The following is a 26,233-nucleotide window of genomic DNA, read 5'->3' as shown; positions in this document are numbered from 1 at the left end:
TTCGCAGAGAAGGTCATGCTGCATTCAGCCCATGGAGCAGCCAGGCAAGGATGCATGCCATTCCTAATTTATTTGCATAGGCTGCCTTTCATCAGATGCCAGGTACAATGTAATGGCTTCCCTTTTCCCGGGAATGGGCCTCCTTTAAAGTTTGTGTTTTTAATTTTCATTCTGCTTTTAAATTGCAAGCCACTTTGAGTCCCAATTTTGGGGGGAAAGTGGTATATAAATAAATATGATTATGGTGGTGATGATGATGATGACAATAATAATAATAATAATATAATTGTGCTTCTTTAAATCCAGGTTAATCATACAGTGACCAGGGTTCAGTTTGGTCATGGAAACCCACCCTTAGCAAGTCACACTCTCTCAGCCTCGGGAAGGGAATGACAAACCTCCTACAAAGAAATCTTGCCAAGAAAACCCCATCATAGGTTTGCCTTAGGGATGCCATAAGTAGGAAAGGACTTGAAGGCACACAACAACAACATTAGTTCATGGTGGAAGCAGCCTCCAGTCCCACTGCAAACCTAGCTTAGTCCCTGTTTCAGTGAGCATGGGTCCAAAACACACTGCAGAAATAATCCAGTTTGAGACCACTTTAATTTCCCTGGCTCAGTGCTAGGGAACCCTGGCAATTGGAGTTTATTGTGGCACCAGAGCTCTCTGACAGAGAAGGCTAAAGGTCTCAGGGTCATCTGCTGGGGGTGCTTAGATTATGTATGGGAGGGATTTGGATCAGATGGCCTTTGAGATCCCTTCTAACTCTATGATTCTACTTCCTCAGATGCAAAAATACCTAGTCTATAAAATTTTATGCTGCAATGTCTTTTGAATGGTTAGTCTCAAATGTGCTACAAGGTCCCTTTGCATTTAATATGCCATATTAACATGGCTACGTCCCTGAATTCTCTTCCAGCTTTTTAGGATTGCGACCACTTGTGAGCCCCCTGTTCTCGAATCCTGCTCTAGAATCAACAGTGCTTGGTGGTGATGGCTCAAGCAATTCTTCCCACCCTTCTCCACCCTCTCTGGGAAGATAAAAGAAGTAGCCCAGCCTAACACCCCTCTTTACTTGTCAGGGAAGGTAAAAGTAATATTCAAGCCAGATCCAACATCTGAGAGCTGTGCATGCAGTCATTGTTTTGGAAAAGGCAGCCCATAAGGCAGGGTAGTGAATTTATGGCCAATCAGATTTTGGTGAAGTACAATCCCCATTGTGTCTCTCCTTTGTTTGGCAGTGGCTGATGGGCACTGGAGCCCTATAATATTTGGAAGGACACAAGTTCTCTAGCCCTGCATATTTTGCTTACCTTGGTGGGGATTTTATGTTCTCTCCGCCCCATCCTGACATGCCTTTTTAAAAACATATAGTGCTTCCCAAGCGATCTGATATCGGGACCTAGTAATTTTTTTCCTCCATAGTGCTGTGGATTGCTGCCACATTTGTGCTCATTGACTACATTTTTGCTTTCTTTCTTTACTGAAAATGTCACTAGGGACCAACAGCCAGCACTAGTCCTTAGACTACCACTTTGACTAGTATTAATACAAATCAAGGGTGAGAAACCTATGGCCCTCCCAGTGTTTTGGAACTCCTGTTTCCATGAGCCCTTGTCAGCCTGGGCGTTTGTGAGGCATGATGCGAATAGCAAGTAGTTCATAAACGCTTGGCAGGCTGAAGGGTCCCTATACTTGTTATAGAGAGATGCATTGTGCACCTGTGATGTCTTATTTTCTTCAGCATTGAAAGTATTGGTAATGCTGACATACCTTGTGAATTCTCAGCAAGTATTGCATTGTCTGGAAACTAAATGATATGTCCGTGAAATTCCTATATGTTAGGAGCCAAAGACAGTTTCAAATTTGCATTGCAGTGCAGCAGGTTTGGTGACCAATCTGTCTTTTCCAGCGATGTTTGTAAGGCCTTTGGGAATGCTGGCAGCGGCTTTGGAGATACATCTCACCTAACAAAGTTTTAATCGCAGTTGACAGCCGTAATAACAGCTGTGTTTGTGCTCAGCTCTCTCCATTTCAGAGACACACTTCACTGCCTATTGATTATGGTCTTTTATCTATAGCTTGAAACAATCATTGGCAAAACTTTTATTAGGACATAAAAATAGAGAATTGGAAGGTAGAAGCTGCTTCCTATAAAACGTTGCTGGGATAGGGACTATAAAACCCATGTTAATTGTAACAGTGTTTCCTCTCTTCTTTGGTATGCTACCATGTTTGTTTCTGTACATGGAAATTGTGAACATGGTATGCAATTTAATATTATAAATGACTGGATTTTAAAATTACTTCCGGTTTTATGAAATACTAATTTTCTCTCAAGAAAGCACAGAAGCAGAAGCAAGGCAGGAATGGACCTCATTATTGTTACTACTAATCTCTGGTACAAGTTACCTTGAAAATAGCTGGTGCAGGTATATTCAATGGTAGGCTTGTGAGTCTCCATTTTCCTAGTTACAGCTGGTGAGTCAAAACCGTCTCCAGGTGAAAAACCAGGAATACAAAAGTGATGTGACATAGTTCTTGTATATTTATTTAGGCCTTTTTAAAGTGCCACAAATGGTTGATCTAGCCATGCCTCTTTGAAACAGTTAATAATTTATTTATTTTGACCAATAATATTCATGGGTGAGTTCTCAAGGCTGCTCTAAGGTCACATATGATATAGATAGCTTTCACTGTGTTCTGTTTTGGTTTTTGGTTTGTTGTTTTTTCTAAAGTCTTACTGGCTAATTCAGGAAACAACACAGCTTCCACTTTCCCATGGGAAAGCATTAAAAAGGCAGCCATATCTTACAGGAGAATAACAATAATAATTCTTTAATTAGGTTGGCTCAACTTTCTAGAGGGCAGAGCTCATTAAACATATCCTAGGCTGCTGTACTATTGCCATACGACCAGATCTGCTGCCAGTTCAGAACTTGATTTCTTCCCTGAAATGGGGCTTTGTCAGATGTGTTCATTCCAAAGTTGTTCTGCTTCCAGTTATGACTGTGAAATAGTGCGACAGCTGGTAGAGACTGTATCTGGCAACCTGCATTCTAAAAACTGGCGCACTGAAACAGGCTGCAAAAGAGCACATCAACTCACAACCAAAATTCTTCTCTTCCTTTGGGTTTTTGGATTTGAGGCAGCAGGAGGATATTGCTTTGAAGTAAAAGAAAGAAAAGGCAAAATATGAAATGGATTGTGACTCCCATCCAGATAGGGGATACATATGCAGAAGGAGGCTTCTCTGCAAGTAGCTCTGGTTCAGTGAGAAACCACACGCAAAAATAAATCCTGAATATGAGCTTCCCAGTCTTGGTCCAACAACTAAGAAGACTTATGTGCATGAAATCCTTGTGTTGCTGCTGTTGTTCCTCTGATCAGATGGGTGGAACAGGAACATAGAATCACAGAATTATAGAGTTGGAAGAGATCCCAAGGGCCATCCAGTCCAACCCCCTGCCATGTAGGAAATCACATTCTGCACTCCCAGCAGATGGCCATCCAGCCTCTGTTTAAAGATCTCAAAGAAGACAACTCCATTACACTCTGAGGGAGTGTGTTCCACTGTAGAACAGCTCTTACTGTCACGAAGTTCTTCCTAATGTTGAGGTGGAATACGAACACCCATGTTGGGTCACACCAAAGGCCTTTTTAGTCCAACATTCATGGGCAACCAGTTGCCTGTGAGAAGTCATCAAGCAAGAGCAGCTTTGAATTCCATTTTGGGAGAAAGGTGGGCTATAAACTCAATAAATAAACAAATAAACAAGAGGTGACTACCACAACACTTTCTTTCTTTCTTTCTTTCTTTCTTTCTTTCTTTCTTTCTCTCTCTCGTTGAATTCTGTCCTGCTCTTCTTCCAATATGGGACTCAAAGGGGCATGCAATATAAGTTAAAACAATATAGCTTAAACAACATAGAATTAAAACAACATTAAACTGTCACTCCAGTTAGAACATGAATTTAAAACAATGAATATCACATAAATACCCAGTGAAGCTTCCATGACTGAGCAGGGATGCAATCCCTAGTTACCTGAAGTCCTTGTTCAGCACTCAAACCACTGCACCATGATGACTCCCAGTATTACCGAAGAGGGAAAAATTAAATCCACTTTCTCCAGATGATGTGTACATTCTTTATACCTCTAATCTATTTTATCCATAGTCACCTTGCTCTGCCCACACATTGTAATCCCTTTTCATAGGGGGGAGTGTCTACAGCCCCCGTATCATTTTTACCACATTTCTATAACTTTTCCCACTCTTCCATATCCTTTTTTCAGGTGCAGGGACCAGAATGAAGACTTCTTCCATCTTTCCTGCTAAACAGCAGACTGATGGAGCTTTTGTCATTGTTGTGTGCCTTCAAGTCATTTCCAGCTTATGGTGACCCTAAGATAAACCTTTCATGTGGTTTTCCTGGCAAAATTTATTCTGAGGAGGTTTGCCATTGTGTTCCTCTGAGACTGAGAGACTGTGACTTGCCCAAGATCAGCCAGTGGGTTTCATGGCCAAACTGGAAATCGAACCCTGGTCTCCAGAGTCCTAGTACAACTCAAACCACTACACCAGGGGCTGGCTTTTAAAAGGGTTCCTTGGGCATTTGTTTGAATTAGATCCTTTATGTACAGGCCCTCCATATCTGATTGCCAAAGACATGGGCTCAGACTCAGCCGAGGTCTGCCTTCTAATCCCAGGTTATCATTTGAAGAATGAAACTTTCTCCCTCTAAGAATTGAATGTAGTTTAGGCAGGACAGCCTGGGTTCCCTTGCTATTCCTTGAAGCATTCACGGTCATTTTGTGGCCTGTCATGCTTGCGAGGAGTCTTTATGCATTACCTGTGAGATTCCACTCTAACATCACTATTGCACTATTGCAAAATCAGGTTCATAGAAGCCTACAATGAATGCCGGACTCCAAGCAATCTCAGGGACCTTGCAAAGAGTGACTCAGCTGCATTTGATGAAAAAAACACAAGCCCTTTTCTCTAAGGTATTTCATACAATTTTTGTATATATTTTTCTCAGTCTTCTGGAGTGATATACATTTAAAAAAATACATTTTGAAGCAGCCTCTTCCCCCCCCCCCCCCTGCAATTTTTAGCTGGTGGATGGGATTCTGGGTGTTGTAATCTAACACATCTGGAAAAGAAGTGGTTTAGAGCAGACTGGAATAAAACAGAAGAATCTGTGACTGTCCAGATGCTGGGCTGCAGTTCCCATCAGTGAGTAGTGTTGGTGGGAACTGCAACTTATCAACAGTCTGAATGACCATATGTTCACTATTCTTTCTTTAGAGTTCTGATTGGGCAATGAGGAGTGTTAACTTGAAATGGATTATGACTTCTTCCTGCCATCAAAATGTTCTGACTGTTTTCATAAAGGATACAGTATAAGCATATATTGCTCCAAAACACACAAGGAAGAGCAGAATTATGAGCTGATTAACAAGAACAGCCTGCTCTAACCAGTTGTTTGGACTAGATATCACTCTCACCAGCATATCCAATGACCAGGGATGTTATGATGTGTAGCCCAAAACATCTGAAGGGTAGTAAGTTGGGGAAGATTGGTCTACAAGGATGATGCCTTAACACAATTGCAGTATTATAGGAGTCTTCATATTCCAATGTCTTGATTTCATTTTAGCTGTCTTGCTTCTCTTACTATTATTCAGAATTTTATTGACTGCCCTTGTTTTTGTATTTTTTTGTATTTGTAAACCACCCTCAGGGGAATATCAGTTGGTGGTATGCCAGCATTTTAATTACACAGAATTCCTGCTTTGTGGGAGAGATGCCACAGGTTCAAATCCTCAATGGGCCTTGCTCAGGGAAATAGTATAGTTATTCCTTTCCAGATGGAGCACTGTCTAAAATGGTGAGATGGAATGGGGCTGCTGTGATTAACGGCATACTGGCCAGCTGGACTTTGGTCTGATTCCTCAAGGCAGTGTGTGTGTGTGTGTGTGTGTGTGTTCTTGTGGAATTGCCAAAACACCCCCATAGCGAAAGGCTAGGACCATCCAGCTAGTGATCTGTGCAACAACAACAACAAATTTTGTGTGTATGTGCCACTGTCAAGACCTATTCCTCTGGATTATTCATGCATGTTGAACTCCTAGCTTGGCTTTTTCTTACCTTTTACAGCAAGGGGAGCAACATGTTACCTTTCAGATGTTATTGGACTGCAACATCCTCAGCCCCTTCTAGAAAATCTAATAATGAATGGAAAATAAGAGTTGTGGTCAAGCAACCCATGGCGGGCAGCATAGGGTGTGTAACCAAAAACACACACACCAAGATCACCACAATTCCTGGAGGATTAACATGCTGTTATTGTTTGTCACAATTAATATGAGTAAAGAAAAAAAGTAATTTTCTATTGTTTGTCATTAAATAAATAAGACTCTGGGAGTGGGGGGGGGGGAGATATATTAAGAGGGGACCTGTGCAATTCTGGGATTTGTTAGTTGTAGTGGCTCCAGTGCTCTCTGACAAAGAAGACAAAGTATCTCATAAAACTATACACCGAGCCATGGCAGTTAAAGCAGTGTCAAACTGCATTAATTCTGCATGGTTGATGCAGCCCAAGTCTAATGAGCTGTCTTCAGTTGTGATTTCTTAGTCTTGTTATCACTGACCATCCTGGCTGTGCATTCTGAAAATAGTAGTTCAAAAATGTAGCATTTCTAAGCATAGATCTGCCTGACAATCTGCCTTTGTGTGATCCACAGGCCTTCTTTCCAATGAGCAGTGAGTATACAGTATGCCTTCTGGGTTTCCATCCCAGACTGATTTTCTTGCTACTGGTAATGGGAACTGAATACAAACTGAGTCTAGCTGTGGACTTCTGAAACTATCCAGTATATTGACCTCAACAGACAAACAGAAGTAGTGTCTTCTAGCCTATCAACATTTCTGTTATTCTATGCAGCTTGCATTGCCTCTTCCCTACAATGTGCTCCTTTAAAACAACATGCTACCACCACGGAGTTGGAAGTTCAGGTGTGCAGTTGATCACTCCTGCTTTTTTCTCCATCAGGAATGCAAAAGACTGTTGAGAAGAATATCTCCAATTGGAAGAGACAACATGAAGAGCCTGTTGCTGCTTCTCATAGCAGCCTTCGGACTTTGCTGGACCCAGTACAAATCAGATCCCAAACCTGGAAGGACATCTATAGTCCACCTCTTTGAATGGTGCTGGGCTGATGTAGCCCTTGAATGTGAACGTTATTTAGCACCAAATGGATTTGCAGCTGTTCAGGTTGGTACCTTTCCCTCTTTGATATTGGAGCAAAAACATCCCCCAAACAGTCCAGATCCATTGACTATCCAGAAGTTGCTGAACTGCAGTTTCCATTAGCCCTGGCTACGACAGTCAGTGGTGAAAGATTATGGAAGTTGCATTCTACTAGTGCTGTACTGTGCCAATAGAACAAGATTGGAGAAAATCTATAGATATTGTTGAACTTTAGCTCCTCACCTCCCCAGCCAGCATTGCCATGGCTCAGGTATGATGAGAATTGTAGTCCACTATCTGTAAGCCCACAGATTCTCGATCCTTGCAATAAATGATGGATTCTGTGACCTATATTTATAATGCAGCTGAAGATATCAAACACATAATTTGTGGGCAAGGTGAGGCAGATTTTTTTTAGGACAGTAACTACAGTTGGGCTTTTAAAGAGATAGGGACAGAAAAAAGAATGTCACTCAGGAAGGAAGTGGAACATTGCTTCTCAAGCCAGGGTCTTCATAGATAGGTTGAGCAGGAAGACCTGCCTTAATTTTCTTGTCCCTTGCTGAATGGATGTGGAGAGGTCTTCATAGATCTTGTTTGCACTAGCCAGGATATTCCAGAGGTCACCTAGAGTACCCTGGCCTACAGATGTTCTGGTTTAACCCCCATTGCTTTGGCCTCCATCCTTGCGTTGCCATAGCTGTCTGCTTGGGTGTCCCACTGGTTGCCCAGCATATCCATCACTGCTGTGGGTAACTCACTTCTGAGATCAGGATGAGGTGTCCAGCAACAGCCATATGTGGTCACTGACCTCAGCAATGGGTGAGGTTTTTATTTTACTCTGTTGTAACCTTCTTATGCCCCAGTTCTGGTGTGCAACATGTTGGGCATTGTCAGGATGGTCCACACCAGAACTAGGGTTTGGGCAATGCATAATACAAATAAGAGAATGGGAGAAAAGGGTCTTTTGGCAAATGAAGACAAGTGCCTTTTAGCAAATTTGAGAAAGTACAACAGAACAAAAGCATGTAGGAAAAATGTACTCACAGTACTAGAATAACAATTCTACCAGAAGGAATAACTGGGTACTTTGGGCCTAGTCTGCTTGGCCATAGTGATTTCCCTCAATAGGGCATTGTTGCAAGTTGCAGCCCATCATGAAGGTAAAGGCCTTGTGCTTGAAGATGCACATGCCCTATGACCTAATCAATATCTTCATATCTTTTAGAGGAGCCTTGTAAATTCCATCAGCTAATGAAGGTATATTCTTGAATCTTTTCCCATAATATTGTAGACCTGCTTGATCACTTGACTCCAGAGGTTTTTCCGGGTCACTGACTTAACCTCCTGCCTTTCCTAGAAGATTGTGATGTCCTTAGCCATCCTTCAGCTTTATCAAGCAAGTTCCAGATCTGACCAGCTCTTTTTCATGTGTCAGCTCTCATAAAAGTCTTGGTGGGACTGTTGTTCAACCTGAAGCCACTTGCCAGCAATGCCTAAGATTTTAGCCTACATCACTCCTATTCCTTTAATCTGGTTGAGGGGCCGATGAGGCCCACAACATATTGTCAGACTGCAGCTTGGTACTATCCTTCATCAATATCATCCCAGGCTAGGGTCAATACTTTATCTTTGTAACCTCAAGTGCTAGGACTATGTTTTTAAATATGAATAAAAAAAACCTGAGACTCTAAGAGCCAAACTAGACATGTGCTCTAAAAGACGTATGTACAAGTGAGGAGCAAAACATACCACACTTTCTTTAGATCACATAGAATATCCCATCACCCACCTTTGGGGATAAGGGGACTGAGAAATCACCTTTCACCTTTAGCTCTCATTGACACAATCCACCTCATTCAGCAAGATTTCCAAAACCTTGAGAGAGGCTTGGGGGTGGAAACTGCAGAGACAAAGCTGAGAAAGTCACTTTCTATCCATTCCCTTCTGAGAGCCTTTCTCCAGATCCAATTCTGTATGTATTGTACCTGCAATAATCCTATTGCTATGTACATAGCTATGTTGTTATACATTGGCTGAGTCCTTTTCAAAGCCATCTATTTTAAAAAAGCAAATACTGTTGGGCTCAATCAGACTCAAAGTTTTATACTTTGATTGTCATGGCTCCTTCTTAATGAATGCTAACTTTTATAATTACTGAGGTACTTAGAATTTTCTGCTAAAGGGGACATGTGCTAGTGCTCTCTAGCAGAGACTTTTAAGTCTGTCACCAACAGCAAATGCCAGGATTCTGTAGGACAGAACCATAATAATTAAAGCGTGATCAAAATTCTGTAACTATGTAGTGCAGATAATGTTAAATGATGCTTCATCTTCAACTTGCTTGCATGCTTTTTGTATCGATAGGTTTCTCCTCCAAATGAAAACCTGGTTATTATGAATCCCTGGAGACCATGGTGGGAGAGATATCAGCCTATCAGTTACAAATTGTGTTCACGTTCAGGAAATGAAAATGAATTTAGAGACATGGTGACAAGATGCAACAATGTTGGAGTAAGTGGCTTTCAGAGACTTTTCTGGCAATGGGCTGAGCAAGAGATTTCAGGTTAAAGGCAAACCCTTATTGTATAAGTGGAACTATGTATGTTTTATTGAACTGTGTCTAATGAGATGCATGGTTCATCCAGTTCTCTGCAGGAAATTACCCCTTCCCCTTTATCTATCTGCCAGAATCTAATCTGTATAATGGAATAGACTCTAGCTATTCAAATGTCTTTCTGTAAGATAAATAAATATAATATATTAACTGTAAAAAGGAATTTTGCAATCATATATGGCTGGGCTAAGTGAAATGCTGTTGTAAGCACTATATTCTATGTAAGTCTGACCTTTTCCTCTTTTTGATCTAGTTCATGAGGCAGCAACTAAGGGCACGGATGATCAGTCTGTTCTCCTCTGCTGTGGATGTTGCTTCTATGGTTGGAGTAGTCTCACTGACAACCTGGGGCACATTCACACTAGAGAATTCTAGCATTTTTTAACCACTTTAACTGCCATGGCTCCATCCTGTAAAATCTTGGGACTGGTAGTGTATGTAGCTGCTAGATGAACATTTTAAATGTCCTTTAAAGGAATTCCCTTAAAGGAATTATCCAAGGTGCTAAACCCTGTGCTCAAAATAGTTGAATATTTTGAACAGTTTCTTTAATAGGTTGGTATAAAGCACAGAGTGGACTCACTGTTATGGGAATCACCAGTCAGTTCTGGTGGGAGCAGATCCCACACTGATCCAGTGATGGGGACAGTGGAAATTGCATGATTCCATTAAGGTATAATATAACCATCCTTCCCAAGTAAGTGTTGCTTAGCCTTCAGGGGAGTACAGTGTAGGTAAGAAGAAGGAAGTCTGCCATTTCCCCCTGCCCTTATAGTTCCCATATCCATAAGCTATTGGAGTGGCATTGGTCTTTATTGGGGCAAGTAGCTTTTGTATCAGTGTGGTAATATGTGAATTGGATCAGAGTTTACAGTATTAAGAATTATGCTCTTTAATTTGTCCTCTGTAGCAGTTTGTTAGTGCTGACAGTTTGACATTTTAAAGAAAACAAGGAAGCTAAACTCTGATCCAACTGTGTTCAGATATTTGTTTCCATGTAGCTCCTATAATCATGCGTATCTTCAACAGGTAAACATTTACGTGGACACTGTAATCAACCATATGTGTAGCTCTGGGGCTGGCTCTGGCTACCTTGGGACTTGCGGCAGCTACTTCAATGCTGGTGTGCGGTACTTCCCTGCCGTCCCATACTTTAGCTTTGATTTCAATGACCGAATTTGTAAAACACCCAGCGGGGATATTGAAAATTATAGTGATCCTATCCAGGTAAACTTAACCATCTTGCTATTTTGGTCTTTGGTTTTGGCTGGATAAGTAGTGTTGCTCCAAGGGAAGGCTGTAGACATAGCATATCTTGATTTCAGTAAGGCCTTTGACAAGGTCTCCCATGATATTCTTGCAAACGAGCTAGTAAAATGTGGCCTAGACAATGCAACTGTTAGGTAGATTAGTAATTACATACTGTATATACAGTAGTTGACTGGCTGAATCCAAAGGGTGCTCAGCAATAATTCCTCTTCATCTTGGAGAGAAGTGACTAGTGGAGTGCCACAGGGTTTTATACTGGGCCCGGTGCTATTCAACATCTTTATCAATGACTTGAATGAAAAAAATAGAGGGCATGCTTATCAAATATGCAGATGACACCAAATTAGGATGAGTAGCTAATAACCCAGAGGACAGGATGAAAATTCAAAAGGACCTAAATAGACTAGAAAGCTGGGCGAAAACTAACAACTAAAATGAACATACAACAGGTTGATGGATATTCTTATTGTTTCTATGAGCATCTTAGTTGATACAGAATGTTCACATTTTTCATTATTACAAACTGGTATCGCTAAATGTGATGCATGGTTGAAGCAACTTTGCTTGCATCTGGCAACACTTAGTTCTCTTTCACACCACACAGTTATAATTCTTTCATACCAGTCTTAACTGCCATGGCAACATCCTATGGAATCCTGGAATTTGCATTATAGGGGAACAGTAAAATTCTTAGCCAGAGAGCTCTAGTGCACAGTAAACCACAGATCCTAGGATTCTACAGGATGAATCTATGGCAGTTAAAGTTATCTTCAAATGCTGTAATTTTGTAGTGTGAAAGAGTCTTTACTCCAAACCTGTACTGGTAACTGTGCTTTGGAATGGACTTTTGTAGATCCTGGCTTGTGATTTGCAAAGATAACTCAGATGGAGTTACCAGTAGTGATGTTCATCTGAAAAGAATCAGAATCAACATAGTCCCAAAAAGTTTACTCAATGGAAAAATGTTCATGCTATAATGGGATACATTGTAGGCTGAAGGGTTCAGTAAAGCTACCCTAAATTATTCATCATGTTATTCCACAAAACTGAAATGCAGAAAAACCACACTAGAACAGCTCCACAAAGACAGATGTGTGACACTTTATATAACTATTTATTTATGCACAATTTTTGTTCACGAAATTGTTTTATTCATGATGCTATGAAGAGGGGAAGGAAAGGCCCAGAGGAGAGGGAACAAGGAGAAGAAGGCTGGAATCAGGGAAATATTTCTATGAAATTTCTCATATTGAAAAATGAAGAAAATCCATGAAGCCGTTAATTGTAGAAATCACATTTCCTACTTTTGCAAATGAGTACTGAACTTGGCTTGCCATTCTTGGGGATGATGAGAATTTCTATCTTTTGCACATCAAGTCCACACAATGAGACTATTTTTGTGTACAAGTCATTTGCCAATCTTAGGAATGTTTGATGCATCATCAAATCGTTGGAGAAGATAAAGGTCTTGCTGTGGTGTGGGTAAATGCCTTCATCCATCATGTTAGTTTGTTCTACAGTGGGATGGGGTACCTTCCAAGAGGTTACATGTACCTGCTATGAAAATGTGTGGGGCCTCAATCCCCATGCATTCCAAAATTGTGCCATCGAGAAACCTTGTGGTACAAAAATGCCAATTTTTAGACTGTCCTGATAACAAGAGCCCTTTTCCCAAAATCAGAAGTGACTAGAAGTCACTCCTGGTTTTGGAAATGCCCACTTCCTCTACTGAGTCTAAACAGCAGGATATGTTTTGTCCTTGTACACTGGACAAAACAAGGCCCAAGGCTGCCCAACCTTGGGACATGGACTGCTGACTCCCCAGTATGAGTGCTTGAATCTACACTACACAAGTATATCTGTACTACACATTTGTATCAGTTTAATACCATTTTAAACGTTATCCTGAATTTAATGAGCTGTATAGAAGTCACTGACAGAGAATTTGTCTGTCACCAGCACCAAGATACTCTGGATGTCTGTCTGCACTATAAATATAGACTGATGTAAATCCACAGTTCCCCCCTTCTCAGGGTACTTTGGGGACTGAAGTTAGGGGAGTGGACTATTTCTAGCAAAGAAGTCTAAATGCCTCACCAAACTACGAATCCTGGATTCCTTAATATGAAGCCATTGCAATTAAAGAGTACACTTTTAGGCTTCAATTGATTTATCTGATTTTTTTTTTTGATTTTTTTTGTAGTGCAGCCCAATGGATGGTATTATAGCAATCTGAACCAAAATCATGCAGGTGCCTATCAGCAGGATAGAAGGGAGTGAAGAAGAGTATTTGGCATTTTCCCTTTAGAATTTATGTTTTTTTTTATCCTTTCCCATATCCTGCTTGCAATGTGAGAAGAGTCTTCCATTCATTCTTGGGCTGTTCAATGTTTCTATATTGGGACATAGTCATGAGCTGAGAAGGCTTTGGACCTTAAGGAAGCAAGGCTCCAGTCTTTTCCTCTTCCCCATCTTGTGATTTTGGACAAGTAAAGGTCATGGCAGTTTCTACAGAGATCCAAGGAAGACCCAAGAATATCTCTCTCCCTTTGAGGCCAGAGCCCCTTCTTTCATTCAAAGAGGAGATCTGGCCTTGTTTATGGTCCCTAGGACAATAACCCAGGTGCCATGAGACAACACTTCTGATTTTGAAAACATAAAATAAAATTAGGGTCCAGCAGAACCCATGTGAGTCATTTTTTAAGGTTGGGCAGCTGCCATCCCAGATGCTTGAGGACTGGATGTCTGTATTTTGGCAATTGAATCAATAACAATTCTCCTTGTATATACAGGTTCGCAACTGCCGCCTATGTGGTCTTGTTGATCTTGCACAAAGCAGAGAGGATGTGCGTTCAAAAATTGCTGGATACATGAATCACCTGGTTGATTTGGGAGTTGCAGGTTTTCGAATTGATGCTTCTAAGCATATATGGCCCGAGGACATTAATGCAATCTTAAATAAAGTGAATAATCTAAATACACGGTGGTTTATCAAGGGTTCCCGACCTTTCATCTACCAGGAGGTAAATAATTATTAACAACAACAATAGTATAATTTTTAACATGTATGCAATGTTCAAAATATTTGAAGTATCTGACATGCATTATTGTGCAATCCTTGCTGCAATTCCATAAGGTAGGTTGCCTTTCTCCTCCAAGACATTCTGTTTTTATTATTGATATGCTGGAAGAATGAGGCTGAGAGGAGAGTGGCAGAACAATGCTATACATGTACTCTCAGGAAGAAATAAGCCCAACTGAATTCAGTGGATTTACTACCAGTTAAATTGATATGTAACTTCAGGCTTAGTGAACAAAAATACTAGATTGGATAGACCTCTTGGTCTTATCTGGAAAGGCCAATCTTATTTTCTTTTCTCAAATGAACTTCAAATTGGTGTCCAAATGACTGAAATAACAGATTGATAAGAAATAAAAAGATGCTGGAGGCAATACACTGAAGCGTTATACAAAAGAAATGAGGGAATGAATGATATTTAGAATAAGGAGCTGTACGAAGACGAGCAGTGGTCAACAGACTGGAAACAATATACATACCAATCCACAAGAAAGGAGATACAAAAGACTGCAACAACTATAGGACAATAGTACTAATCTCACATGCAGGCAAAATGATCCTCAAAATTCTGCAGCATAGACTCCAACCATGCAATGAGAGAGAAATTCCAGAGGTGCAAGCAGGATTCAGAAAAGGAAGAGACCACATTCCAAACAAGTGATGGCTAATGGAATGCACCAAAGAATTCAAAAAAAGAATCACCATGTGTTTCATGGACTTAGGACTGGAGCGTGGCTTTGGCCTCTTAGGATGCATGTATCATTTAAACAGCATACCTCCAAAGTGACCCGAAGCAGCTTTATTTTGGTCTGACTGTATGGGCTCTGCAGTATTTTGGCCACATAATGAGAACCACAAACCAGATGGATAGACTCAATCAGGGGGGTTATAGGCAAGGACTTGCAGGATTTGGGCAAGGCAGTGGAGGATAGGGATCCTTGGAGATGTCTCATCCACAAGGTCGCCATGAGTTGGAATTGACTCAAGCGCAGCTAATAACAACAAACATACATAGATACTATTTGAGTATATGGTAGGATCAGAAAATCCAAGTCTATTCAGATTAAAACATTTTTGAGGTCCATTACTTTTATTGGGAAAGCTAAATCCATTAATATTGTAAGACTGTCTAGTTAGCTGACTCATACCTTGATTTATTACCACTGTTCACACCAGTCCTTTTTGTTATAAAACAATTTCACATTGTTTTAAATTGGTGGTTGTTTTAATATAATAGTTTAATTCACTGTTTTCTGAACTTTTGTATTAGGGTTTTAACTGCATTTTGTTTTAACCTTGGTGTAAGCGACTTGGGCCCTGCATCAGGAGAAAGGCAGGATATAAAATAAATAAATAAATCTTGTTAGTGTTGTGTGCCTACAAGTCGTTTCTGACTTATGGTGACCCTAAAGTGAACCTATCACAGGGTGTTCTTGGCAAGTTCCTTTAGAAGGGATTTGCCATTGCCATCTTGTGAGGCTGAGAGCACGTGACTTCCTGAAGGTCAGCCAGTGGGTTTTTATGCTCGAGTGAGGAATCGAGCCCTGATCTCCAGAGTCGTAGGCCAATGCTCAAACCATGCAGGTACCTCAAATAAATAATGCAGAACATAAAATGAGTGAGATGCTAGAATCTCAATAATACTACACATGATCAAGTTAAGTATAGTAGAATATTCATTGTCTTAATTCAATGTGATAACTACCTACAAAATAATGCTGCTCTTGCTAGTTTTGAAGCTTATTGAAATCACAATTCTATTCCTCCCTTAGGCTTTTTCTTTTATTCCAGGTAATTGACTTAGGTGGTGAAGCAGTCCAAAGCTCTGAGTACTTCAGAAATGGCCGGGTGACGGAATTTAAATATGGCGCACAGCTTGGGAACGTCCTCCGCAAATGGAATGGAGAAAAGATGGCAAATTTGAAGTAATTGGACACCCTCCAGTTCCAAGGCTCACGCGCACAAGGCAGCTGTCTCTGTGCATGGCATCACGTTCTGTAGATGCCTCTTCCCCAGCATCAGAAACTCACCATATACCAACCCCTGGCTTGCAGCAGTTACAGGGTTTGGGCAAAAAAAACTCAACAGCTATGCTTCTCAGCTCATAATCAGCATAGATAGATCTTTTTCAACTTTCTGAGAGTATGTACATTGATATGTAGAGTCCAGAAAGTTCTAATTATTTCTTCACAATTTAGGAACTTGGGAGAAAATTGGAGTTTGATGCCTTCTGACAAAGCCATTGTCTTTGTAGATAACCATGACAACCAGAGGGGACATGGTGCTGGCGGGGCCTCCATTCTCACTTTCTGGAACCCCAGGTAAAGAACCTGTTAAAAATAGAACAGATGAAGTTGTTACATTTTCATAAGTCTGAATTTCCACATGTGTTAGAATGGTGTTCCTAAGTCAAGTTAAAAAAAAAAAAAGTCCAGTCTCTTATTAAGAGCAATTCCCAGCGGATAGAAATAACATGGAGACTTACAACTGTTTATGTAGATGCCATCTTTCCTGCCATTAACAAACATTTCAGAAAGATGGAGCTATATTGGCCCATTGCTGCTACTACATTTGCTTTAGAGGGCCAGAACAGACAGGCAGGAAAAAGTGGCCTCATCTTGCTTTTTCCAAAAGTGGGTTGAAAACCCTTGCCGCATGGCCCCCTCCCAAGGCAGGCTCAATAAGCATGGGCTGGCCCAGTAGGAAGCTGCACCACTGGGTAATTTTTGTTATTGTTGCCTTCCCACCATTCATGTGGACAAAGACACATCACCTGCAACCTCCAAGTACCTCCCATGTCTTGCCTAGATGCCATCTCATTGTATGACTGCTCCTTTGATCTGACACACAGTCGCATGCGTGATGCTTTGCTGGTAGAGGGCATCGGTGCATCAGTGTGCCAAGTGATACACTGGCAAGGCACAATCATGGAGGCTCCCCATACATCCCCTCTTCACCCCATACACTCCTGTCGGACTGTCTGGTGCATGTGTGTTTTAATGACTTCCATTGGAGTTGTCACATTTTCATTTCATTTCTTTGCTTTGCTGCAGCCCTGCACTCATGTCAGGGCATTTATATGCAGAGGTGAAGATGCGTATTTTCTGCCTTGAGTCAGACTATCCCAGCTTCTTTTTGCTCTGGTTTTTAGACCTGGAATTTGACTTCGGTCTGGTTTCCAGATGCTTTTGAAGCATGCGCTGTCTAAACATGTTGCCTTCAAAGCGTCTGGAAACTGCTTTATTTTGCCCATCTGTTTCACCCCTTAGATTCCAGTGGTGGGAACCACAGGGAAACATTGAGAAATATTGGGCATTTTCTCATTTTCCCTATGAACTGTCAAGAAACACAGTTCGGGGGAATGAAATACAAGTTATTCTACCTTCCAGATACACAAAAAGGGGCTAGATGGAGTTGTAAGGGCAATGTCGCATTTCTGTTGCTTCTGCTTTCTGTCCTTCAGCAGTGGTGCAAGGTGTTCCACTGCCTGAGATGGAATTGCTTCCATCCCATGGGTTACTTCTGTTGTTGAGTGCTTAGTACCCTGGAGATTTGTATTAACTACTTTCTACATTAGATGTGATTCTCCACAGAGCTTGCTTATCCAAATACTTGACTTTGAAGCAGGGCAAAACACTGAGTAAGCACCTGCTTTGGAACGTAGCTGGCAAGGCTTTCTGAACTATTTGCTTCAGTGTCTTGCTCCAGTGATGTGATGGCAGACAGCAGAAGCAGGGATGCCTGTTTTGATGCCTATTCTTCCTGATCCACTGCCTGGGTCAGGGAATTCATTCTGCGTCAAGGGTGGTTTGGCCCTGGAATCCTCACATGTTGTGAACAATAACCACAGTTGGTTGTTTTACCATGCAAAAGTGCAATTAATACATATTGCATCTGAAATTAGACAAGGATAACAATCTCCTGCAGGCCAGCAGCATGATCCCTGTCCAAAATGCCCAGATTTGATGGTTTTCCTTGAGTTCTCTTGCATCTCATCTGCTGTTCTGGGCCACTGGTTGCAGATATCAATGTGTTGCCCATCACTGTGTTGCAAACCGCAATGTATCTCATCTCTACTTTGTAATGATACCCCTACTGAAGGTCAATTTCTTCCATCTGTTGTAATAAGATCTTACCTACATTTTTCTCTGTTTTCACTCAAATAAATGAAATAAGCAGCATGCAGAAATGTTCACAATTAGGAAAAGGGCCAGACATTGCATTAATGCTTTGTGCTCATATGTTAGTGCATAATTATTTGTGCTGAATTATTGTCATGGATTCTATCACTGCAGAATTCTTCCATGTGTGTGTGTGTGTGTGTGTGTGTGTGTGTGTGTGTATAGAGAGAGAAATAGAGAGAGAAAATTCATTTTAGGTTCTTTAAAAGCTACCTGTCCTGGAAAATGTATTATTAGGTGGTGGTGGTGAGGAGTTGCTTTTAAAATGTTTTTGCATTACTCTTCAAAATACACTTCACAAGATTCATCCCTTCATAACTGGCTGTGCTGGTTAGAAATAGGAACTGACGTCTAGCAGCTTTTTGAGGGCCACATGTAATCTATCTTTCTTTTGGGAGGTGGCATGCCTTTTGCAGTGGAAGCTCATACAAGCTGCTTAGAAGTCAGTCCATTTATTTCAAGTAGGTTTACTCCCAGATAATTGGGCATAAGATAATTATCTGAAATTTGTATAAATTCAGTGTGCTCCTTGTCATCATACCAGGCCAGAACATGTCCTGAAACAGTATCATTTTTTGTGACTGCATATACTCTGTACCCTATTATCTCTCTAACCTATTTTACAGACTCTATAAAATGGCACTTGGCTTTATGCTTGCTCATCCCTATGGATTCACAAGAATAATATCAAGCTACAGGTGGCCAAGAGATATCCAGCATGGAAAGGTAACTTTCTTCTGGTTCACAAGAAAGATAGAGCTGTTTGTTGATTTTGTTTACTAGCCCTCCTGTCTTAAGGGATTGTATCAACACTTGGAAGAGAGACTGAAATATTATGAAATAAACTGGATTCAACCCAGATAAAGTTAGCAGTGCTTAATTTGCATTGAAATGTTTGCATCACTACATTCCATTATTTTCTTGTGACTTAATCATGACTAACTTTTCCCTGGATTGAGGCAACTGATGGCAAAGAATTCTTTCAGAACCAGAATACAGTTATTTAGACAAAGAAGTCTTACTTTGAACTTTGCAAGAAGTTCAGATTGGCAAATTTGGTGAGGGAAATCTATGGGTGTGACCAAAATGCTGCCCCACAGGCATTAAGTTATATGATATAGTTTTGTAGGTATCCAGTCTTCAAGAGTTGTTCTCCTATGACCAGTTTGGGTGTGTTTATAGAGGCCAGATCTGCATTATGGCTATGAGGAAGGTGAGTTCTTGTGTCAGAATTCCTTTGAACTAGTGAGTGAATCATTTATTTATAGGCCCTAAAGCCAGAATGGCTCTCAAAATGTCTTGCATATCAGTTGCAAAATGGCAAGAAAATCACTGCCCTGAAGCTTAGAGTTTTAAAAAAAAGGCAAGGGCAAAAAGAAATAGGAGTGGGGTGGGAAAAGAAAGCAAGAAACTTCAGGGGTAGTCGTGTTGGCCATGTAGCAAAGTACACTGTTTTGTGGATTTTGGATGTTATTGTACTAAGAAAATTCAGGCACAGGTTTTTAATATTATAAGATAGGCTGGTGGGATGATGCTGAGGAAAAGCAAAAACTGTTGGAGCTGTTCTTAAAAAGATGTTATAGGGTCCCACTGTTTTCTTCCTTTGTTCCATTTCCAGCTTAGTTCTTCTTAACCTGAGCTTAAATATTGAGTCTAGGTAGGAGGGAAATTTCAGTGTGATTACCATGCTACCATACTAAATTCCATTTTCTAATAGTCAAATTATATATTACAATGAATATAAAAGCATATAGTTTTATGTTTTAAATGTGGAGGTTGATACACATTGGGAGCGCAGTGGGCAGAAAGGGGTAGCTTGATCCTTCCCTTCTTTTTTGTTGTCCTGACAATGATGATCTCTTCTTGAAAGCCAAATAGGTTTTCAAAAAGCTCTCTTTGTACCAAATCGTTGATATGTTTGGGTATGAAGACATGCTAAGCTGGACTCTTCTCCAGTTTTTGGCTACCATGTTGAAAATATTCAATGTAATCTTAATCTTGAAGATGTCTATCATTTTGCCATCAAAATCCTTCTTGGAAATTGGGTGTTCCAAATTTATATATCCCAAAAGCAAACCATGATTTTGCCATTTTATATAAGAGATTCCATTTTTCTATGCTATTGCACAGGGGTAGGCAAGCTTTTTGAGCCAGGGGCCGGGTTGCTGTCCCTCAGACAACTGGGGGGCCGAAGCCAAAAATTAAATAATTAAAATTTTTTTAAAAAAATTAAATAAATAAATAAACCAGGACAAATGTAGGACAAAATTTTCAAATGGAGGACACTTTTTTTTTTAAAAAATGGAGGACACGCAAAAAAATTGCTGATTTTTAAAAAAATGTTAATATAAATGCATGTTTCGGAGGCTTCTATAGACAATTGCCCCCCTTGCCTGCCGCTTGCCCCCCCTTGCCCACTTCCTCCCGATAGGCCAAAGGCCCCACGCCCTCACGCGAGAGGCCAAAGGCTCCGGCGGCAATCGGCAGCAGGACGGGGCGGGGGCCGGTCCCAAGGCCTTGCCGAGCCGCATTCGGCCCGCGGGCCGCAGGTTGCCTACCCCTGCTATTGCATATAATGGGACTTGAGCATATATGAATTTTGGTATACATCAGAGGGTTTTTTCCTGGAACCAATCCCCAGTGAATACCAAGGTCCTAATGCAGGGGTAGGCAACCTGTGGCCCGCGGGCCGGATGCGGCCTGGCAAGGCCTTGGGACTGGCCCCAGCCCAGTCCTGGCACCGATTGCCGCCGGAGCCTTTGGCCTCTCGCGTGAGGGCGTGGAGCCTTTGGCCTATCAGGAGGAGGCGGGCAAGGGGGGCAAGCAGCAGGCAAGGGGGGGCAAGCGGCGGGCAAGGGGGGCAATTGTCTATAGAATCCTCCGAAACGTGCATTTATGTTAACATTTTAAAAAACAAATCTGCAAATTTTTTAGCGTGTCCTCCATTTTTTTTTAAAAAAGTGTCCTCCATTTGAAATTTTTGTCCCACATTTGTCCCAGTTTATTTATTTATTTATTTTAAAAATAATTTAATTATTTATTTTTTGGCTTCAGCCCCCCAGTTGTCTGAGGGACAGCAACCCGGCCCCCGGCTCAAAAAGGTTGCCTACCCCTGTCCTAATGTATTCATTTTTAAAATTTACAGAGTAGACAGTGTGTCCTAGCCAAGTGGAATGAGGCAGTGCCTTCTAGTCGCTGACATCCTAGCTGTGGAATAGAAGTTTGCCTTATACCTTCCCTTTGTGTGTGTTTCGGTAGATGTAAAACCTTCATTTTCACCCAGACTCTTTGACTCCCTCCCTGTAGTCTTTAGTCTGAAATATGAATTGTTTTATCCTGTCCCTATTAGAAGAGAAATATATGCTACATTTAAAATTACTTGTTATATTTTACCAACATTTTATTTTGTTGGTTTTGCTTAGCAGTTACCCAGATAAGGTTTATTGCAAGCCATCTAAGATCCAAAACACCCTGCAGAAACAATCCAGTTTGAGACTGCTTTAACTGCCCTGGCTCAATAGCAAGCTACAGCAAGTACATTTCTATACTGATTATTAGTGCACTTAAGTACTCCCTAAGCGGTTTACAAAGTGTAAGCTAATTTCCCCCAACAGTGCTAGGGAATTATGGGAACTGTAGTTTTGGGAGACATTTAGCCTTCTGTATCAATTCCCAGGATTCCCCAGTACTGAGCCAGGGCAGTTAAATCAGTCTCAAACTGGATTATTTCTGCAGTGTGTTTTGGACCTATGTTAAGTAAATTAAAATAAAATATTTTAGTCTTTTTGGTAACCCATATGACACCTGGTTCACTAATTTATATATGCATGGTATAAAAATGGCAGGAACTGAATTCTGTATTTTGATTATGAATTTCAAAATTTAGAGTTAAAACAAAATTTCAATCAATATTAAATACCTAGAAACATTCCCTATAATGATTACAAGTAACACGTGGATGTGTTCTCCACCAGTTCATGGGATAGCCATTCCTAGCAGTTTCCATGTTGTAATATTTGTGTTACAATTTCATTTCTTATCTATTCAATTGAATGTCATGTTTCATTAAAAGGACTTGAATGACTGGATTGGACCACCAAGCAATAGTGATGGAACAATTAAACCTGTTACAATTAACCCAGATGGCAGTTGTGGCAATGGCTGGGTCTGTGAACATCGTTGGAATCAAATAAGGTGAGTATCAGTAGCTTATCAGCATTAAATGTGTTCTGACACTACTTGAGAATAAATCTGTTTTGTAACTATTACGATTCAAATAACTAATACTACAGTTCATCATGGTGATCCAATTTCTTTCCATTTCTAGGAACATGGTGATGTTCCGAAACGTTGTTCATCGCCAGCCTATTACAAACTGGTGGGACGACAACAACCAGGTGGCATTTGGACGTGATGGCAAAGGATTTATTGTGTTTAATAATGATGACAGGTACATTCACTTAGGGACAGAGGAATTTAGAAATGTGTATGGCAGATGAAAGTAATTTATTCTGCATCCTTAGATAGTCTGTGGTGCCCTAGTGTGTATTTAAAGCTGATTCTCTCTTTTGTGCGTATATTAATTTTGTTCGTTGTCTGTTGCATGTCTACTTGATATTTGACTGTGCCAGGGCTGCAGCCTTCCAGGTGACATTGGACTGCACCTCCCATCTGCCAGCATAACCAGTGGCCAAAGCTGATGAGATTTGCCGTACAATAGAGCAAACATCTGGAGGGCCATGTATAGTTCCCCCGATGTGTACTAAGAAAAGGGGTATCTGTGTATGACTCTGCCATAGGTCTAAGATGAGGAAACCTAGACCTCTGAAATGTGGCATGCATGCTAAAGGTTTTCTGTGGGTGTGTGCCTCATGGTTATTTTTTAAAAATAGATTAACATTTTTAAATACACAGTGTTTCATCTTCAGTTGCTAGATAGCAGGTTTTACTTCCTTGCAAAGAAGAAAAAGCTCCAGGATGAGGAGAGAAAATGATCACATGGGTGGGTGGGTCTGTGTGAGACAGACTAAGAAGCTGGTTGCCTAAGGGAGAGGGACTACTTAGCTCTTTGGGAGGGACACTGAGCACCGAGATGGGCAGGGGAAAGAAAGACAGAATTTATGTGAATGAGAGGAAACAATATGGGTGGGACTAACCTTGGCTCCTGCTTTCTAAGTTCATTCTGTTGAAGTGGAGAGATTTGTCAGTAAACAAACTTTGGATGCCATAGTCAATTCTTGCTCCTCAGTGTATGTCCACCATATATCTCTGTGCTTACACAAATTTTACTTGAATAGCTGGCTGCTAGAGATAAAGCTTGTCAAATATTTTATACCTTGGTCATGGAACAGTTATGTATTTATGTTATGGCAGGTGCCTTAATTTAAATATACCCAGAGTATATGAATGGGTGCATGGACCTCTAGGAACTCGACCTAAGATAATTTCCACCCATCCAGGTGGTGATGCTAATCGTTATAAATCTAATCAGCACAGATCTAACAAGTTTGATCACATAATAAACCATTTGTCACATGGCAGGTGCCTTAACTTAAATATATCCAGGGAAGCAAACGCTCTTGATCTTCCAGGTTACCTGCTGCCTTTCAGTGATGAGAGTGCTGAAAAGCTTGTGAAAAGCCGAAAACAGTAAGGAGACAAGCTCCACATGCTCAGTGTAATTACCTGAATAGATTGCAGCAGATGCCCTTGTGACTGATTCCAACATATATAATTGCTTCTTCCTTTTCAAGGACTATCTGGAAAATGTATATATACCAAAATACTGTACAGTAGACCCTGTTCTTTTAATACTTAATGGCCCTGTGTTTTGGAGAGTGTTTATAACTCCAGTAATTTCTGCTGCAGTGTATGTATGTTAATGATACAAAAAATATTGTATGTGGTTTTATGGGATATACCTGTAGTTAATTTAGGCCCAAAGCAGACAGACCAAAAGGACCATGCTGGCTCTGATCACACTGGGACTACAGCAACCCAATCCTGATCCAAGCTGCTGCCACAATCCTAAACCGGGCTGTCGGAAGAAGCGGATTATATCTGCTCCTTTTTGGCCCAGTTCTTCTTGCTTGGCACAGCATCAACATGGCTTCCAGCAACATTTGGGGTATGCGTTGTCTAAATGCCATGCCGCCAACCTGGCCCAAAGCTGCATCATGTTGCATGTGTGTTTTGGGCCTCAGTGTTGTCTTGTCTTAATACCTATCATATATTTGCATTTGTTTTTAATCCCTGAAGAAGTCCTTTTCTCATATAGGCAGAAATTCATTGGGCTATTTTAAAAGAAATAAACAGTTGACCATCTTTGATCATGTGGAATTTGTCTCCTTACTGTTTTGTTCATTTTATTCGGGGCTTTAGTTCCCATAATCTGTGATCAATGGCCATGTTGGATAGGGATTGTGACAGTGCTTGTCCAAAACACTAGATCCCTTATCCCTTATTTAGATCTTTGCCTGAGGGCAAGAAGGCAACCATTACCATGTAAACCCTGTTTATCGAAAAGCACAAATTCAGAGAAAATCTATTTCTTTGTACAGGAACTTGTCGATAAGCCTCCCAACGGGTCTTCCTCCTGGCATTTACTGTGATGTTATTTCTGGACAAAAGGACGGCAACCTCTGCACTGGAATTCAAATCCATGTTGCTGCTAATGGCATTGGTGATTTTCAGATTAATAGTCAAGCTGAAGATCCATTCATTGCAATTCATGTTGAAGCCAAATTGTAGTCAACACTGAATTTTCTCTGTGTATTAAAAAGCTATTTAATATTAATATGTATGCACTCAAGAACTTTCTCATATTAATCATTTCAACCTTCTCTTCTTTGTCCTTACAAATAAAAAAAGATGCCCAGTATTATGAGTCAAACATAGTGCAGGTTTTCAGCTGCTAGAACTGCTTCTGTTAGCACAAGATTGGGAATCATGCATCATTGGGCTATAGTTCTTATCTGCTTCTAGCTAATGGAGAGGGATGATGAGGTTCACGAACATCTGAAGTGCTAGACATGGATCACTGTCGGCCCCAGTTTCTTCTGGGTCTTCTTGCAGGTGCCACTTTTGGGGGGTTCTAGTTTCAGGGTGCCAACTTTGGGGCTTCCCTAGGGACCTAAACGATACGAAATTGGCTGGTTCCTGACACACTCTGCAGGCCAGCCTGATGGTAGTAGGGGGAGGTTTACCCTAGTGCCAAGGGGTCCAATGAGCAGGGAAGAGGAGAAGACCCAGGCAAGCATGTGGGAGCAAGAGGTGGATGGGTCTCTATCCCACTACTGCCTCTGCCACTTCCAGGCCTCCTCCTCCTCCATTACTCTCCAGCACCAGAAGGGCCTTGGGCACAGCACCAGGGAGCTGCTTCCAGAGGCTCTCTGCAGGCCAGCCTGATGATACTACTGCTGGTGGTAGTAGTAGTAGGGGAAAGGACATTGCCACCTGAGACTGGAGCGTTGCTGGGCTGCCCTCCTCTTTGCCCAGGTGAATGGTCCTAGGAGAAGCCTTCCTGAGAGGGACCTGCAGCAATCTTCTGGTGGGTTCTCTCAGCCAGGTATTAAGACTTACATATCTTCCCTTTCAGGAGCAGATGGTCCTTCGGTCCTGCAGGAGCAGTGGGATCATCTTCCTGAAAGAGAACAGAGAAAGCAGAGATGTTTTTGATTTTCCATTTGAAGCCCACTGGTTGTAATATCACAAATGGACATTCTCCAACTGATATAGACTTCCTTTATTGTTTCCTCAGTAAAGCTGCAAATAATCCTATTCTCTCCCTTTATTTTGGGGTTGAGGGATCACCGCGGCTCAGGGGTTG

The 26,233-nt window shown here is 41.1% G+C and overlaps 1 protein-coding gene across 3 annotated transcripts; it reads left to right on the top strand.

The window, feature by feature from the left end:
* Window positions 1-26,138, top strand: LOC149316937 (pancreatic alpha-amylase-like). 3 transcript variants are annotated; one of them, XM_089516566.1, is made up of 12 exons: window positions 1-102; window positions 4,904-5,010; window positions 7,062-7,283; window positions 9,627-9,773; window positions 10,906-11,103; window positions 13,938-14,168; window positions 16,016-16,149; window positions 16,423-16,545; window positions 19,032-19,131; window positions 22,478-22,599; window positions 22,733-22,855; window positions 26,003-26,138. In XM_089516566.1, the coding sequence occupies exons 2-12, from the start codon at window positions 4,921-4,923 to the stop codon at window positions 26,049-26,051; spliced, it is 1,539 nt and encodes a 512-aa protein (XP_089372692.1). In that variant the 5' UTR covers window positions 1-102; window positions 4,904-4,920; the 3' UTR covers window positions 26,052-26,138. The 3 variants fall into 3 exon arrangements, with proteins under 3 accessions (XP_089372692.1, XP_089372691.1, XP_089372693.1); XM_089516565.1 differs by lacking the exon at window positions 26,003-26,138 and adding an exon at window positions 24,966-25,238; XM_089516567.1 differs by lacking the exons at window positions 10,906-11,103; window positions 26,003-26,138 and adding an exon at window positions 24,966-25,238.
* Window positions 26,139-26,233: the final 95 nt, after the last annotated feature.

The sequence above is a fragment of the Sceloporus occidentalis genome, unplaced genomic scaffold (genome assembly GCF_023333645.1).
Source record: "Sceloporus occidentalis isolate IW3139 unplaced genomic scaffold, rSceOcc1.0.p SCAF_3, whole genome shotgun sequence".
In the NCBI taxonomy this organism is placed as follows: domain Eukaryota; kingdom Metazoa; phylum Chordata; class Lepidosauria; order Squamata; family Phrynosomatidae; genus Sceloporus; species Sceloporus occidentalis.
The sequence above is the reverse complement of the archived record's forward strand: the minus strand, read 5'-3'. Positions and strand labels throughout refer to the sequence as shown.